This window comes from Schistocerca gregaria, chromosome 3 (genome assembly GCF_023897955.1).
Source record: "Schistocerca gregaria isolate iqSchGreg1 chromosome 3, iqSchGreg1.2, whole genome shotgun sequence".
Lineage (NCBI taxonomy): Eukaryota > Metazoa > Arthropoda > Insecta > Orthoptera > Acrididae > Schistocerca > Schistocerca gregaria.
In genome coordinates this window covers 169,457,848-169,474,855 of record NC_064922.1, presented here as the reverse complement: position 1 = coordinate 169,474,855, position 17,008 = coordinate 169,457,848, and the positions used below count along the sequence as shown (strand labels likewise).

Sequence of the window (17,008 nt, the reverse complement as noted above, 5' to 3'; positions counted from 1 at the left end):
TTGCATTCTAGCCACACTGGCCACATATAGAAACCACGTGCGCTTGAGGTGTGTGTGTGTGTGTGTGTGTGTGTGTGTGTGTGTGTGTGTTTGCTTCTGAAGACAGCTTTTGTCAAAAGCCCAATGTGTAACAGTCTGTTGTCTGTGACTATCTGTGACTCAATGTATCATCTTTATGATGAGCAACAATCTATCCTTTTCATAATATTGTTGATATTCCAAGGTAGACCTTCCATTGTGTTATGAGTATTTGATTATTTCTCTTCCATTAAGTTACAACTCAGCACCAAATTCATTTTATCAATTGAGAAGAAGACTATTATGTAATTTGTTTAGAGCTGGTCAGGCAAATTTTATCATAATTGTTAATCAATCACACATTGTCTTCTAGATTGATAATTTACAAAGACACTCTTTAGCATTAGGGTCTGTGATTTTCTCTTGACTTATTACTAATGCAAGAAATAGCTGTTATTTTATTAGAAGAGTTTGAAGAAAAATAATTAACTTCACCAAGCAAAACAACAGTATAACAAATAAGCAAATTCCTATTATATTCTGAATAACTTTTCAGGGATAACAACATTCACTATTCTTCGCAATATTTCAGTTCTCCTTATCCGAGTACTAGTTGGGTTAGAAGTTACTTGAATTCAGTAATAACAAAGCAGTTATTTCCTTTCTCCACAGTGATTCTCTTCAAATAGCATACATAAATTGTCCTTTTTTTTTTGACAAAGATGTCATTGCTAATCAAAATTCAACTCCATATCTCTGTTATGATTGATGGATAAGAAATAACATATCCAGATCCATACACTTCTAATGTACACTCAAGGGTATGTTAAGTAGAAGTGTTGCAAAATCAAAAATCTTTCCTTTAGTTTTATTTTACAATAGTCCTTTAGAGAATCATGACGATGTATTCATTATGTCTTCCGAGCATCGACCTTCACATGATGTCATATGCTGCATTTATTTATATGTATAGTTTCCTACATTTATCTGTTGTTTTTGTTGGTAGCAAGGTTTTTTAAAAACTTCAGAGTTCGCACTTTTGATGCAGCTGTGTTCACAGTAACCATATCCTCACTGGATATTCTGCCTTCAGAAGTCCTTTTGATGTTGTTCTGTTTCTGATGTATTAGTACAGCAGCCACTGCGCCAGTAATCAGCCTGAAGTTATCTAATAAATAAGTTGCAACTTATAAGAACAGTTACTGTTATTGACACCATCCTCACCATAATGTTCACCAGAAGTAGAGTCTAAGAATATTTTCTCACCAACACTGACGCACTAACACACAGAATGGGTTAAACAGTGAAAAACAAATTGCATTATCATTGTTGAAATGACTTGATGTGATCCAGATTGTTTACATTCTTGGACAAGTGCATACATTTCTGAATCACAGGGTAAACAGTAAATAAGGAACTTCTCAGTACAAGGAGTTGTTGTAATTAATTGAAATGACTCTTTCTGAAATGAGCAGATGATTGTGTTTACACTGCCAGGACAATGATCCTCAGAGTAAATGCAGTAAGCAAATAATTAAATTTACTGCATTGTTTAACTCTGTTTCATTTTCACTAAGAAATAAGTTCACAGAATTAGAATAATGTGACATGAGGAGTGATTTATTCATAGATATACTATAATGAAAACCATAATGCTTAAAATTACGCAGTACTAAGTGTTTCACCTCATGAAAGCTGGTGCTGCCTAGCAATATCGCTGTCAAACTGTTGGAAAAAAAAGCCTATACCTCGCGAAAAGTGAGGTAGAACATTTTATTTATTAAACACGTTTGTATGGTTGTAAAGACTGGTAAACCAAATTTTCTCAACAAAAATTGTTTGCTAAACTATCTTTAGTTTTAAAAAAAATTAAATTAAATTAAAATATTAGACTCTTTTTCGCCTTCTTCAAAAATCTGTTTCTTGTGTGTATAGCACTTTGGTGTCTATTTCCTTTTTAAAAGGTTGTAAAACTGTAAAGAACTAAGATCCAGCATCTGAGTCAGTTCCTCATGTAAGTTGATCTGTAAAAGAGCATGCTCCTGCTGAAAAGCAGGTTTTAAATATTCTTCCATTTGGAAGAACTGCAGTGGAGTCAACTGTGAAAGCATGCCGGAATGGAGAAGTGTTAGTTTCTATGGAAATTATTGAGGAAACAAGATGTCAAAATCAACATACTAGAAGAGGCTGACTTACAGTTGGAAGAAGAGGTTGATCCGGGGCCCAATCCATCATCCTGTCCTGGTTCTTCTAACTTTACGGTGACATCAATGAACATGGCCGGTCGAAACATTGGAAGTGACTCAAATATCTACCTCAAGTGCACCAAAGGTTGAACTACACTGTCAGAAGTGGTGATAGTAATAAATGTTTACATATTACCACATTTTCCATTATAATCAAGCTACTTAGTTTTCATTTGTATCACACAGTTTCTTCATGCAAGTATAATTAGTGACCTATTTTGCCTTGCCTGTTTCAGCAAATGATAGTTATTTTTCTGTCACATATCTAAAAACAAAGATGATGTAACTTACCAAACGAAAGTGTTGGTATGTCTGCTTGAGTCTGTGTATGTGTGGATGGATATATGTGCGTGTGTGTGCGCGCGAGTGTATACCTGTCCTTTTTTCCCCCTAAGGTAAGTCTTTCTGCTCCCAGGATTGGAATGACTCCTTATCCTCTCCCTTAAAACCCACATCCTTTCTTCTTTCCCTCTCCTTCCCTCTTTCCTGATGAAACAACTATAGGTTGAAAAGCTTGAATTTTGTGTTTGTGTGTCTATCAACATACCAACCCTTTCGTTTGGTAAGTTACATCATCTTTGTTGTTAGATATATTTTTCCGACATGGAATGTTTTCCTCTATTATATTCATATCATTATTTTTCTGTCATTTGTTTTTTAATATAGAAACATAAAGAGTAAATGATGTAGTTTTATAAATGTGCGTGAGTCAGAGCTGAGACACCCAGGAGCTTAATTTTGGCAAGTGGTGTATGAATCACCCAATCAGTCCAGAAATCGCCCAATTGCACATGGAGTAGATGTACTGCAAAGTGAGATGTTCAATTCCAGTGTATAACATAATATATATTTCTAGTATATAAACAGAGCTGAAATAATAGTACTCAAAACCAAGATTATTGCCATTTTGCACATAATTCGAAAAACTGATACTTTTAGTGAACTGTAGTGCCATGGATATTGGGTGTAGGAGAAAAATTGGAATACTCAAATTTTTAGGTAATTTTTTGTTCGTTTTCAAAAGGAAATAAATGTCAAAGCATTTATTAAAACATCAAAAAATTCAAAAATTTTCAGCTATCAAAAATTTACCCAACATTATTTTTGTTGGAAAAACTGTCTTCAAATGTTTCAACAATATGAATTAGTTAAAAACAAGTTATATCTACTATTCGACTAGACTACAATTCTATCTTGTACACGCACAATCTCTTAAAACACACGCACAATCTCTTAAAACACATTTTCCTTTACATACAATTAACTATTACATATTCTTATACATATTCATCATTAGTGACAACTTTGTTACAGGGTCATCCTAATGAAGTTCATATTCTTGTGGCAGTAGTCAAATATCGCACAAAATTATTGGCACCACGTCTGGGCCTTTGCTCCAATTGGATTGCAACATTAAATTTGAATCAAAGAATACCTGTATGGATAAAGAAAGGCTCCTTCCAATTTCCTTCAGACACAGTAAGTTGAAACTACATTGATATATATTTTAGGTGTTAATTAAAATTTGTAAAATGCTTGTAACCGCTTGCTTCCTCTTTACCCACCATAAACGTCAGTTCATATTTGCTGGTGTACACTCACTTTTGGCCTGCACCTTCTCCCCTCTCCCACTATGTTACATATAAAAATATGTGCTGTCGCCTTGCAGAAACATGACATATTAAAGTGGTGCGCAAAAAAGACGATGGGTGTTGGGCCGATGCGCAATAGCAAGAAGCAGTGTACTACATAATGCTTCTGCCAATAGCATCATTCTTCTGCATTAGTCTGTACCACATGTTTCAGGGTGCATGAAGAACATATAGTGCTGATTTTAATGTTCATTTAGGTACTGTGAGGTTACTTAGCCACTATAGTATTCATTAGGGATGGTATAAAGCAAACACAAGTGTTACATTAAGAAGCAGCAGTAAATTCTGCTAAGCAGATTCAGAAGCAGAAAGAATGGCTGGCGGCTGGGTGTAAAGCTCACCTCTGCCTCTGCGTTGCCAATTGCCAGGGTAGGCAGTGGCTGGAGTGTGAGGCAAGGGACAAAAACAGCACACACACTGGTGATGCTGCAAGATATTCTCTCTCTCTCTCTCTCTCTCTCTCTCTCTCTCTCTCTCTCTCTCTCTCTCTCTCTCTCTTCTCTGCAGAACACATTGAACTGTTGCCTTTTTACGTGCACCCAGTTTTTGTAGGAATCATCCCTGCATTCATTTGTAGTGACTTGAGAGAACTATTGAATTCACAGATCAGGCTGATTATCAGAGTGACCAAGTTTATATACAATTTATGTGGACAATAGTTTTGTACTTTTGAGTATGTTTTAGTGAGTTACAGTCACCACAAAGCAATTGAGTGGAAAGGCACTCAAGTGGCCAGCATTGTGTATTGTTCTGTACCTTTTAGTTAATTTTATTTGCATAATGCATTTAAGTAGAACTAAAACAATGGAACATCTGGAAACTAAAGTATTCCTGCAAGGAAGAGCAATATTTTGGAAGAAGAAAGTCTTAAACTTAGATTTTAAAACCTCCAGTTTGTCACTCAGAAATTTAAGCTCTTATTCATTTATCCATTCAGTAATTCATGCATCATGTTTCATTGATATCATCGACAAAAACCCTCAGGGATTTGGAACAAGTCAAGTTATAGATAAGAATAGATTAGGGGCAGTGCACTATGATGTCTTACATCATGCCTACCAGTAAGTGATAGAAGGCAAGGAGTAATTATCTCCTCAAAGGTAACAAATTATCATTCAAAATCCTGGATGGTTGCACAAGGTGGCACTCAAGGCTCTATTCTCACTTCTATTATTTTTAAATATTTGAAAATTCTGAAGCAGAAAACCCTTGACTGCATAATAGCTGAGAAACAAGGATCCTCTAAATTGTTTGACTCTGAACAAGGCAAAAGTCCATTATTTAAAATCCTGGAACAACTAACAGTACCTTCTGTGAGATGATAATGTTTTTCTAAATAATATCAGAATTCAGAATGAGATTTTCACTCTGCAGCGGAGTGTGCGATGATATGAAACTTCCTGGCAGATTAAAACTGTGTGCCCGACCGAGACTCGAACTCGGGACCTTTGCCTTTCGCGGGCAAGTGCTCTACCAACTGAGCTACCGAAGCACGATTCACACCCGGTACTCACAGCTTTACTTCTGCCAGTACCTCGTCTCCTACCTTCCAAACTTTACAGAAGCTCTCCTGCGAGGCATGCAGAACTAGCACTCCTGAAAGAAAGGATATTGCGGAGACATGGCTTAGCCACAGCCTGGGGGATGTTTCCAGAATGAGATTTTCACTCTGCAGCGGAGTGTGCACTGATATGAAACTTCCTGGCAGATTAAAACTGTGTGCCCGACCGAATTATTTATTTGAAATCATTCATATAGTACTAGAAGCAAAGATGTGGCAATGAAAATAATCAATTTTCATTGACGTTCATTGGTCAAAATTGTGTGCAAGGATTGCACAATATATCAGAATTAAAAACTTCAACAGAATAAATGACAAAAATATTCTGCATGCGAAGTTAGGTCTACTGAAAAAGAATCTGCATGCTACCTCGATACAGAAATGTTATCGCTTCATAAAAGAGTGCATGAAGGATGAATGAATAATTTTTAATGTCCCTGATCATTAGCCTTATGTAAATATAACTTCATCAACTTTAGAAAACTGTCCCATCTCCCTAGATAATTATAAGCAAAGTATATTTCATGTATTTTCCCGTATCCTAATTAGATAATTATTGTGTCCTTATTCCAGCTAAATGTGTGAACATGTTGCTATTTTTCTAAGAAACTAGCTACCTACATTGAATGACAGAAGCCTGTTTACAGTACACTACAACTTTTAAATAGTCTTCATGGGTTTGCCACCAGATGACGTTGTGCGAATTCCACAATATTTCCTTGGAGCAACTGTCCAACGGCTTCAGGTGGTTGAAGCTTGCTGGTGGACAGGTACAGCTGACGGTATCTGCACGTTGGCACCCCGTACGTAGAACACACATGTGAAGAACGTGCAGGTGCAAAAATCACTCATGTGCAGTTATTTACAGATAGGTGGCACATACTTGAATGCTTTCCAGTGAAAATCACAGAATGGCCCTCCTGCACGTGCACTGTATGCTTTGTTTACTAATAGTGTGGCCAGACGTTACTCACTAAAAAACCGTACGGGATCAATTTTATGATGGGCCTGTTATTGAAAATCTTGATTTAGTAACAGCCAATGCAGGGATCTAGCCTGTGCTCAGTGGAAATCCCACATCCCTGTTGATGAGATTATCAGCTGTACGGATATGTATTACTTCCATCGTCACATAAATCATGCGATGTCCTGTATTCAGATAGTGTTAACCAAATTCCCAACTTCCCTGGTTGGCGTAGACATGTACGACACTGATTTTCATCACAGCGCTCTGGTACTGTGCGACATATCTGGCCTATATATACCACCCCACATTGACAAGGAATCTTATACACACCACATTTCCTCAGGCCAAGATCATCCTTAATTGAACCCAACGAATCCCTTAGTGTTGCAGATGGTAGAAAAACACATTTAATGTCATGTCTACCGATGCCTCTACTGATTCTTGACGATATGGCACCAAAATGCAGGAAGAAGGCCAAAGTGGTGGGTGTCTTTGTATCTTCATTCTGGCCCATGGATTGAACTTGCTTGGGCCTGAACGAATTACGTGTCTGTCTTTCTGAATAACCATTATGTCGAAACAGTCTTCAAATGTTGTATCTCCCTTGACAGGCTTTCAGGATTAGATACTATACACGCACTATGAACTAACATATGTAATGCACTACCGCATTGTGCATGGTGATAGCAGGTTGTGGCCTGCAAATATAGGTCTGTATGTGTTGGCTTGCATTAGATGCTTTGTCCCAAGGTTCAATCTGCTTTCCCTCATACCAAAACACCAAGAAAAGGTAAAGTACCATCTTTTACTGCTTTCATTGTGAAGTTTATATTCGGATGGAGTGAATTTAAATGCTAAAGAAACTTAGGTAGAGTATCAAGTCCATGTGTCCACACCACAAACGCATCATCCACATACTGCAAAAAAACAAGAGGGTTTGATAGTGTCTGACTGTAGTGCTTTTTCTTCAAAGCCCTCCATAAAATAATTCCCCACCACAGAATACAGAAGAAATTCTACTGTGTTTCTCTTGTGCACAGAATATAATAACAAGATATACAAACTGGTTGATGATTCTGCGTGCACTAAATTAAAAAATGATCGGATGGGTAGGATCCAGAGAAGGACGTTGGAACTCCTCAGGAAGAGCTTGACTCCAGCACAAGTCACCTAGGGTTTGCGACAACAGAATGTATTTCCTCCTACACTCTATGGCCTATGCAAGATCCACAAGAATGGGGTGCCTCTCTGTCCCACTGTAAGTAACATAGGAGCACCTACTTATTTTGTTGCTAAATGTTTGACATCACTATTGGGAGTTCTCGTAGGCAAGTGTAATAATCACATTCAAAACTCTGAGGATTTCATAGATCACCTGAAAACACTTAGATTGCAATCGTTGGATCTCTTAGTAAGTTTTGATGTTGTGTCTTTATTTACAAAGGTGCTGTTGGAGGACTCTTGAGAGCTCATTAGCAAGAAGTTTCAATAGGACATAGCGGCATTATTTAAACATGTGATTACTTCAACATACTTCTTATTTCATGACCAATATTTTGAACAAGTCGATTGTGTTGCAATGGGAAGACCTCTGTCTTCTGTGGTGGCCAGTTATTTTATGGAGGACTTTGAAGAAAAAGCACTGCAGTCAGCCACTCTCAAACCCTCTTGTTTTCTGTGGTATGTGGATGATATGTTTGTGGTGTGGCCACATGGACTTGGTACTCTTCTTACGTTTCTTCAGCATTTAAATTCCCTCCATCCAAATATAAACTTCACAATGGAAATGCAAAAGGAGGTACTTTACCTTTTCTTGATGTTTTGGTATGAAGGAAACCCGGAACCGTGGGACATAGCATCTGCCACAAGCCAACAAATACATACCAATTTTTGCAGGTCACAAACTGCCATCATGTTGCACAATGCGATAGGCATTACGTATGTTAGTTCATTGAGTGTTTGTGGTATCTGATCCTGAAAGCCTATTGAATGAGGTACAACATTTGAAAATAGTGTTCTGACAAAATGGTTATTCTGAAAGACAGATACGTAATGCATTCAGGCCCAAGCTAGTTCAGTACATGGAGCAAAATGAAGATACAAAGACACCCACCACTTTGGCCTTCTTCCTGTATTCTGGTGCCATGTCATCAAGAATTGGAAGAGGCCTTGGAAGACATGACATTAAATGTGCTTTTTGACCATCTGCAAAACTGAGAAACCTGCTGGGTTCGGTTAAGGATGATCTTGTGATGAGGAAACTTGGTGTGTATAATATTCCTTGCCAGTGTTTGGCGGCATATATAGGCCAGACGTGTCTCACAGTGCAAGAACGCTTCAATGAACATCAGTGTCATACGTGTATACACCAACCAGGAAAGTCGGGAATTGGAGAACAATGTCTGAATACAGCACATCACATGATTTATGAAAAGAGAGAAGTTTAATCCCCAGCATCATCTCGCATTCGGGAGGACGACGCTTCAATCCCGCGTCCGGCCATCCCGATTTAGGTTTTCCGTGATTTCCCTAGATCATTTCAGGCAAATGCCGGGATGGTTCCTTTCGAAGGGCATGGCCGATTTCCTTCCCCATCCTTCCCTAATTCGAGCTTGTGCTCCGTCTATAATGACCTCGTTGTCGACGGGACGTTAAACACTAATCTCCTCCTCCTCCCAGCATCATCTTTCTGGGACTGCGTCATTAAGGAAGCAATACATATCCGGACAGATGATAATCTCATCAACAGGGATGCGGGATTTCAACTGAGCAAAGCGTAGAACCCTGAATTGACTGCTAATTAAATCTAAATGATAAAATCAAGATTTTTCAATAACAAACCCATCATAACATTGATCTAGTATGGTTTTTTAGTGAGTAATGTCTGGCTGCACTGTTAGTAAATGCAGCATACAGCGCACGCGCAAGAGGGGCTTCTGCAATTTACGGCAGAAGGCGTTTGAGTATGGCACCATCCATCTGCAAATCATTGCGCATGGGTGATTTCTGCACCTGCACATTCTTCACACTCATGTTCTATATACAGGGGAGTTAACATGTGGATACCACTGGTCATAGCCCCCTGCTGGCCCAGGGGTTAGAATAGGCCCTAGGTGTCCCTACCTGTCATAAGAGGTGACTAAAAGGAGTCTTACACCTTTCGACCTTTATGTGATAGTCCCCTGTAGGGTTTGACCTCCATTTTTCAAATTTTTCCAGAAGACCAAGCCAATTGGGGAAGGGCGCCTTACATGGTGCATCGTGTCCATTGTGCATTGAGATCCTGAGCCTACTTTCTCATCATGGCATTGTAGTCCCACTCATCCTCCATCTCATGAGTGAGGACACCTTCCTGAGTGTGTTTTCCTCCACCCACTATGCAGTGTCATTTTCTGTGCCAACGAAGACCATGGACTTCTTTGCATCTCATATCCAGCACAGTAGCCAGTCCATTGTGGTGGGGCCACCATGTACCCTGTTGGTTGTAGCCCCCTGACTACACAGGGATTGCTCTGCTGATGCCTGTGCTGTTAACTCCCCACGTATGCCAAGGAGTACATGCCCGTCACCCTGGGGCATTGGGACTCCCGGCAATGGCCATCCTGCCAGGTGGCCTTTGCTGTGGCTGGGTGGTGCCTTTGTGGAGGGCCCCTGGTCAGAGGGGGTGGCATCAGGGTGAAAGACGCACAATGAAGCATACCACGTCATCACTTGCTGCTGATAAAACACCAGCAGTCTCGTAAGTGTTCCAAGTCTCAGTACAATGCCAGGAAGTATGGTCCTAAATCATTCGCCTCCCTGTCCACACCATGGGAAGAATGCGTGGCTAAGGATGGCAGTGAACCTTATTCGCCCCGGTACCTCATATGTACAAGAGCTGATGGGGACTTCTTTGTCTCAATGAAGCCTCAATTTTTATGGAGCATTTTGAGGAGATGGAAGGCTTGTCCAAAATGCAGTCATGGGTATTACATGCTTGTGACAAGCTGGGGGATGTTTTCGCTACCATCACGCCTCATTAGAGCTTAAATATGGTCCAGGATATTATATTCCACAGGGACCTTCTTTTGCAGTCTGACAACAAGCCATGCACCAACTTAGAGTAACAAGGGGTTCATTTTATCTGGCTCATCCATCGGGGCCTGAGGGATAATCAGGTTGCCACCAGTGCCTTCATCTTGGCCTTCGAGGACATTACCCGAGAAAGTCAAGGTGGTGGTCTACCTCTGTGATGTCAAGCCATATATCCCTCCCCCAATGCAGTGCTGGAAGTTCAGCCATATGTCTTCCCGCATCACATGTCAAGATTGTGGACGTCCATCCCATCCCAGTACTCCACGTGCCCCACCTCCCATCTGTGTCAACTGTGGAGAGCATCATTCATTCCCCTTGCTCATCAGGCTGCAGGATTTTACAGCGAGAAAGGAAAATCATGCAATACAAGACCCTGTACCAACTGACTTACACTGAGGCCAAGAGAAAATTTGATTGCCTGAATCCTGTGGCTATGACCCCCTCTTATGCCGCCGCTAAGAGTACATTATAGCTCCATCAGTTCTTCAAGTTCCTATCGGCTCCCAGAGCTAGAAGACTACACCTGCCCCCTTGATAGTGGGGGACACTTCCCTCCCTGTTGCTCCCTCACCAACTACCTCGAGAGCACTGTCCCCCCAACCATCGGGGACACCACTCCCCACTTCTCAGCAGGAGAAGCATAAGTCTTCTTTGGCTCATCTTTCTAGGAAGCGGTCCCTTGGGTCACTCCCTTCCCAGGATTCTGCTAGTGGGAAAGATGACACCTGCCAGTGGCGGAAGTGCCCAAAAGCAGCTGGTTGTAGGGCTTCACGATCATCTCCAGTCCCGGACACTGAATCAGTGAAGGACTTTCAGCCAGAGAAACCCAAGGATCAGCGAGAGAAATCCCGAAAGAAGACCCCCAAGACTAAGTGAATTGCTGTGGCACCCACACCACCGCTGCCTACAAGCTCTGTGTCTGAGGATGATGTGAAGATCCTGTTGTCCACTAAGAACCTAGATCTCCCCATACCCTCAGACACAATGGATATAGCCAGTTCAGGAAATCAGTCAGTGGCAGAAGGTGAATGTCAGGCATTGACTGCCTCGTTGAGTGTTCCATGCCTTCTCAATCTCATGATCATGTCATCCTCCAGTGGAATTGCGGCGGTTTTCTCCACCACCGGGCTGAGCTGCGGCAACCGTTAAGCTTTACACCTGTATTGCCCTCTAGGAAACCTGGTTCCCGGCAGTGCGGACCCCTGCCTTTCATAGTGACTATAATAGTATGTCAGGTGGAGTTTGCGTTATGGTCCTGAACTCGGTATGTAGTGAACCTGTGCCCCTTCAAACTCCTCTTGAAGCTGTGGCTGTCAGTATACGGACGACGCAAGAAATAACTGTCTGCAACATGTCTCTCTCTCTCCAGATGGTGCGGTACCTCTGAATGTATTGGCTGCACTGATTGATCAACTCCCCAAACCTTTCCTACTTTCGGGAGATTTTATTGCCCATAACCCCTTGTGGGATAGCACCATGCTTGCTGGCCGTGGCAGAGATGTTGAACATTTACTGTCCCAACTCGACCTCTGCCTCTTAAATACTGGGGCCACCACACATTTCAGTGTGGCTCATGGCAGACTGGGTAGCCTTCACCTCTCCTGTCACTGTTGAATCTCCCCCATGTGGTGCTATTGATGTTGTGATAGAGCAGGTCACTACAATGATAATTTCTGTGACGGAAAACGCAATCCCTTATTCTCTGGGGTGTCCCTTGCAAAAGACAGTGCCTTGGTGGTCGCCGGAAGTTGCTGAAGCAATTAAAGAGCATCGGCGAGCTCTACAGCGACCTAAGTGGCACCCTTTCCTAAAGCGCCTAATAGCCTTTAAGCAACTCCATGCCCGCATTCGCCTGCTTATAAATCGACGGAAACAGGAGTGTTGGGAGAGGTACATGTCGACCATTGGGTGTCATACATCACCTTCCCAATTCTAGACGAAGATCAGATATCTTTTTGGGTAATAGATCCCATCAAGTGTCCCTGGCATTAACATCAATGGCGTGCTCTGTGCCAATGCAGACCCGATTGCCGAACACTTTGCTGAGCACTGTGCTCGTGCCTCGGCGTCGGAGAACTACCCCTCAGCCTTTCTCACCCTCAAATGGCAGATGGAAAGGAAAGTTCTCTCGTGCACTACAAACCACAGTGAGCCCTATAATGCCCCATTTACAGAGTGGGAACTTCTCAGTGTCCTTGTACATTGCCCCGACACAGCTCCTGAGCCAGATCGGTTCCACAGTCAGATGATTAAACATCTCTCATCTGACTGCAAGTGACATCTCCTCGTCATCTTCAACCAGATCTGGTGCAATGGCATCTTTCAATTGTAATGGCAGGAGAGCACCATTGTTCCAGTGCTAAAACTCGGTAAAAATCCGCTTCATGTGGATAGTTATCGGCCGATCAGCCTCACCAGTGTTCTCTGTAAGCTGCTGGAATGTGTGATGTGTTGGCAGTTGGGTTGGGTCCTGGAGTCATGTGGCCTACTGGCTTCATGTCAGGGCGGCTTCCGCCAGGGTCGCTCTACCATTGATAATCTTATGTCCCTCGAGTCTGCCATCTGATCATCCTTTTCCAGATGCCAAAACCTGGTTGCCGTCTCTTTTGACTTAACGTAAAGCTTACGGCACGACCTGGCAACATCATACCCTTGCCACTTTGTATGAGTGTGGTCTCCAGGACCTGTTCCCATTATCCAAAACTTCGTGCCACTTTCCATATCCAAGTTGGCGGTTCACGTGTGATCCCTTCTCTCCAAACTGGATTCCTTCCATTCACCACATCTACTTGAGGTCCATTCACACACACCTCCATGGTGTACACCTCGGCGAAGCTACATCTGGACCTTTTGCATGGCCTTAAGGACTCCCTTAACCCCGCTGCTCTCTGCTGTCACCTCCTCTCGATTCATGGCGTGTTCCATGGCTCTGAAGTTGTTTACACTGATGGCTGATGGTGACGTTGGCTTCACCATGTCCACAAAGGCTATATTGAACAGCATTCCTTGCCCACTGGCTGCAGTGTATTCACTGCAAAGCTTGTGGCCATATCTCGTGTACTTCATTACATCCGTTCCTGTTCTGGTGAGTCTTTTCTTCTCTGTTTTGATTCCCTGAGCAGATTAAAGCTATTGACCAGTGTTACCCTCGCCATCCTTTGGTAGCCAACATCCAGGAATCCATCTCTGCCCTGTAACGGTCAAGTTGTTCAGTGGTGTTTGTGTGGACCCCAGAACATGGAATCCCAGACAACGAACTTGCTGACAGGCTGGCCAAAAAGGCTATGCAGAAACTGCTCCTGGAGATGGGCATCTCTGAAACTGACCTGCGTTCTGTCTTACGCTGCAAGGTTATTTGGCTTTGGGAGGCGGAGTGGCATAACAGTATGCACAAGAAACTGCGTGTCGTTAAGGAAACTGAGAATGTGTGGAAGTCTTCTGTGAGGGATTGTAGCAGGGAATCAGTTGTCCTTTGTCGGCTCTGCGTTGGCCATATGTGGCTCACACATGGTTACCTCCTCCATTGTGAGGACCCACCTCAGTGTCGCTGTGTCTCCCAAATGACAGTCGTCCACCTCTTGCTGGACTGCCCACTCTTAGCTGCTCTGTGGCGGACTTCTAACTTTCCCAGCGCCCTACCTTCGGTGTTGGGCGACAATGCCTCAACAGCAGCTTTAGTTTTACGTTTTATTTGTGAGGATAGGTTTTATCATTTGATCTGAGTTTTAGTGCATGTCCTTTGTCCCTCTGTGTCCTCCACCCTGGGGCTTTTAGGGTGGTGGTTTTAATGTGTTGCAGAATGGCTAGCATCTCCTTTTTTATTCTCGTGGTCAGCCAACCATGGTGATCTGCTTTCTTGTTTTCCTTTCTCCTGTTATTGTGCCGTACGTCGTCTTTGTTTTCTTCTTTCCGTTGGGTAGTTGATTTTCTGGGAACAGGAGGCCAATGACTTCGCAGTTTGGTCCCCCCTTTCCCTTTTAAACCTACCAACCATCGGTCATACCTAACCACCAGAAAGGTTAAACCACCTGAAGCTGTTGGACAGGTACTCTGAGGAATATAATTGCCATGCAGCTATACAGTAAGAATTAGTAAATTGCAGTGGTAAAAAATGTTAAATTGTTGCCTCTAGATTATCAGATAATTTACAGGAATTTCTAGTTAGGTGTGCTTTTTAATCTTCTTTTGAATTAGTAGGAATCTTTAGTTGCTAGCTTTGCATTAGACAAGCGCTCATTGAAAACCTTTCAAAGTGAGGAACAACATTTTGAACCCTAGATGAGGAGAAAAGCCTACTTAAAAATTATTTTTGTGTTTTATATTATGATGTGAAAGTCACATTTAATTTCAAAGCAATTTTTTTCAACGGAAAGTATTATGTTGTGAATGAGCTTGAACAGTAAGTGTAATAATGCCAAGATCTTATATAGATACCTCTGCAAGCTGCATGGTTATTTACCTTACAGAATATTTGTACTGCACACTACTTACAAAATAGTATATTTTCTGCAGGTGCATTGACCCTGAAGATAATTCCACAGGACAGTGGGAAAATGCTTATTTTTAATGTAACACAATAAGAGGTACATATTATGTGCAAAAAGTGCCAAACTGATCTTCATGATTATCTTTGTGGTGAATCAAATTAAACATGTTACTGAACTGAGCCACAGAGTCTCGTTTAGTGTATAACTATTATTAAAAATGTACTTCTGATACCAGCAGGTCATTTTTGTTTGTTTGAACATGCATAATATGAATTTTTGTGATATTAAGACTTAAACTGTTTGCTATGAGCCAGTTGTAGTCCTGTTAAGCTATAATTTGGGCTCTCTGTTTAGGTAGCTTTGGCCCCTGTATTTGTGTACTTGTATCATCAGCAAATGGGTGCTCACAACATTAATAATCATTCAGCTTTATTGTGTTCACTGAATAGACATTGTTGTTTTCAAGTTGCATACCAAAGAAGGCGTAGCAGTTAGCTGTGCTTTGCTGTCAGTGTACGGACCTTTAGTTTTTTAAACAGAAGTCTACATGAGCTTTGTGAATCAACACCATATATTACCCAGATGGCTCACTTTTGGGTTGAAAATATTCTTTCTGCATGAACTGAGGCATCCATAACTATTATAGATTACATACAAAGTAAATGAATGTTGTATTACTGATGCTGAACATGGGCAAATCCTAGTTGCAAATGTAGCTGCATTAAATCTGTGGGAGGTTGATTGTGTGTATCTTACCCAAAAACATATCATCTAACCTCATTCCAAAAATCTTATGTCTTCAATTTCACTAATTATCCCATCATTGTAAGACAGTAGTTCCTGGCTTGAATCTGTGACAATCTATGTCTACATTTACATGGTTACTCTGCAAGTCACACTTTAAGTGCCTGGCAGAGGGTTCATCGAACCATTTTCATAGTACTTCTCTATCATCCCACTCTCGAATGGCGCGTGGGAAAAAGGAACACCTAAATCTTTCAGATCGAGCTCTGATTTCTCTTATTTTATTATATTGGTCATTTCTCCCTACGTAGGTGAGTGTCAACAAAATATTTCTGCATTCGGAAGGGAAAGTTGGTGATTGTAATTTCATAAATAGATCTTGCCACAAAGAAAACTGCCTTTGTTTCAGTGACAGCCACCCCAACTTGCGTATCATATCAGTGACACTCTCGCCCCTATTGCGTGATAACATGAAACGAGCTGCCCTTCTTTGCACTTTTCGATGTCCTCCGTCAATCGTACCTGATAAGGATCCCGCACCACACAGCAATATTCCAGCAGTGGACGGACAAGTGTAATGTTGGCTGACTCTTTAGTGGGTTTGTTGCATCTTCTGAGTGTTCTTCCAACAAAGCACATTCTTTGTTTCGCCTCCCCACGATATTATCTATGTGATCTTTCCAATTAAGTTGCTCATAATTGTAATTCGTAGGTATTTAGTCGAATTGACAGCCCTTAGATTTGTACGATTTATTGCATACCCAAAATATCAGATTTATTTTAGTATCCATGTGGATGACCTCACACTTTTCTTTGTTTTGTGCTAATTGCCACTTTTTCACGCCATACAGAAATTCTCTCTAGATCATTTTGTAATTGGAATTGATCGTCTGATGATTTTACTAGATGGTAAATTACAGTGTCATCTATAAACAATCTAACGGGGCTGCTCAGATCGTCACATAGATCATTTATGTAAATCAGGAACAGCAGAGGGCCTATGACACTACCTTGCAGAACACCAGATATCACTTCTGTTCTACTCAATAGTGTATCGCTATGAACTGTGACCTCTCTGAGAGGAAATCACGAATCCAGTCACACAGCTGAGACGATACTCCATATGCCCTCAATTTGGTTAGTAGTCACTTGTATCATCCACAAACACAGCCGCTGCAGAGTATCTGCTGTAATTGTAGATAGATCTCTAAAAAGTGGCCGTAGTGTTGTTGTTGTTGTTGTCTTCAGTCCTGAGACTA

The 17,008-nt window shown here is 41.5% G+C and overlaps 1 protein-coding gene across 3 annotated transcripts in view; it reads left to right on the top strand.

Annotated features, from left to right (window-relative positions):
* The window catches only part of LOC126353872 (NADPH-dependent diflavin oxidoreductase 1), an 82,510-nt gene that overhangs the window by 39,980 nt on the left and 25,522 nt on the right, over positions 1-17,008 (top strand). For all 3 annotated transcript variants that reach the window (XM_050003055.1, XM_050003056.1, XM_050003057.1), the window contains exon 7: positions 3,579-3,743. In XM_050003055.1, coding sequence (XP_049859012.1) covers positions 3,579-3,743 — 165 coding nt within the window. The remainder of the gene's footprint in view (positions 1-3,578; positions 3,744-17,008) is intronic.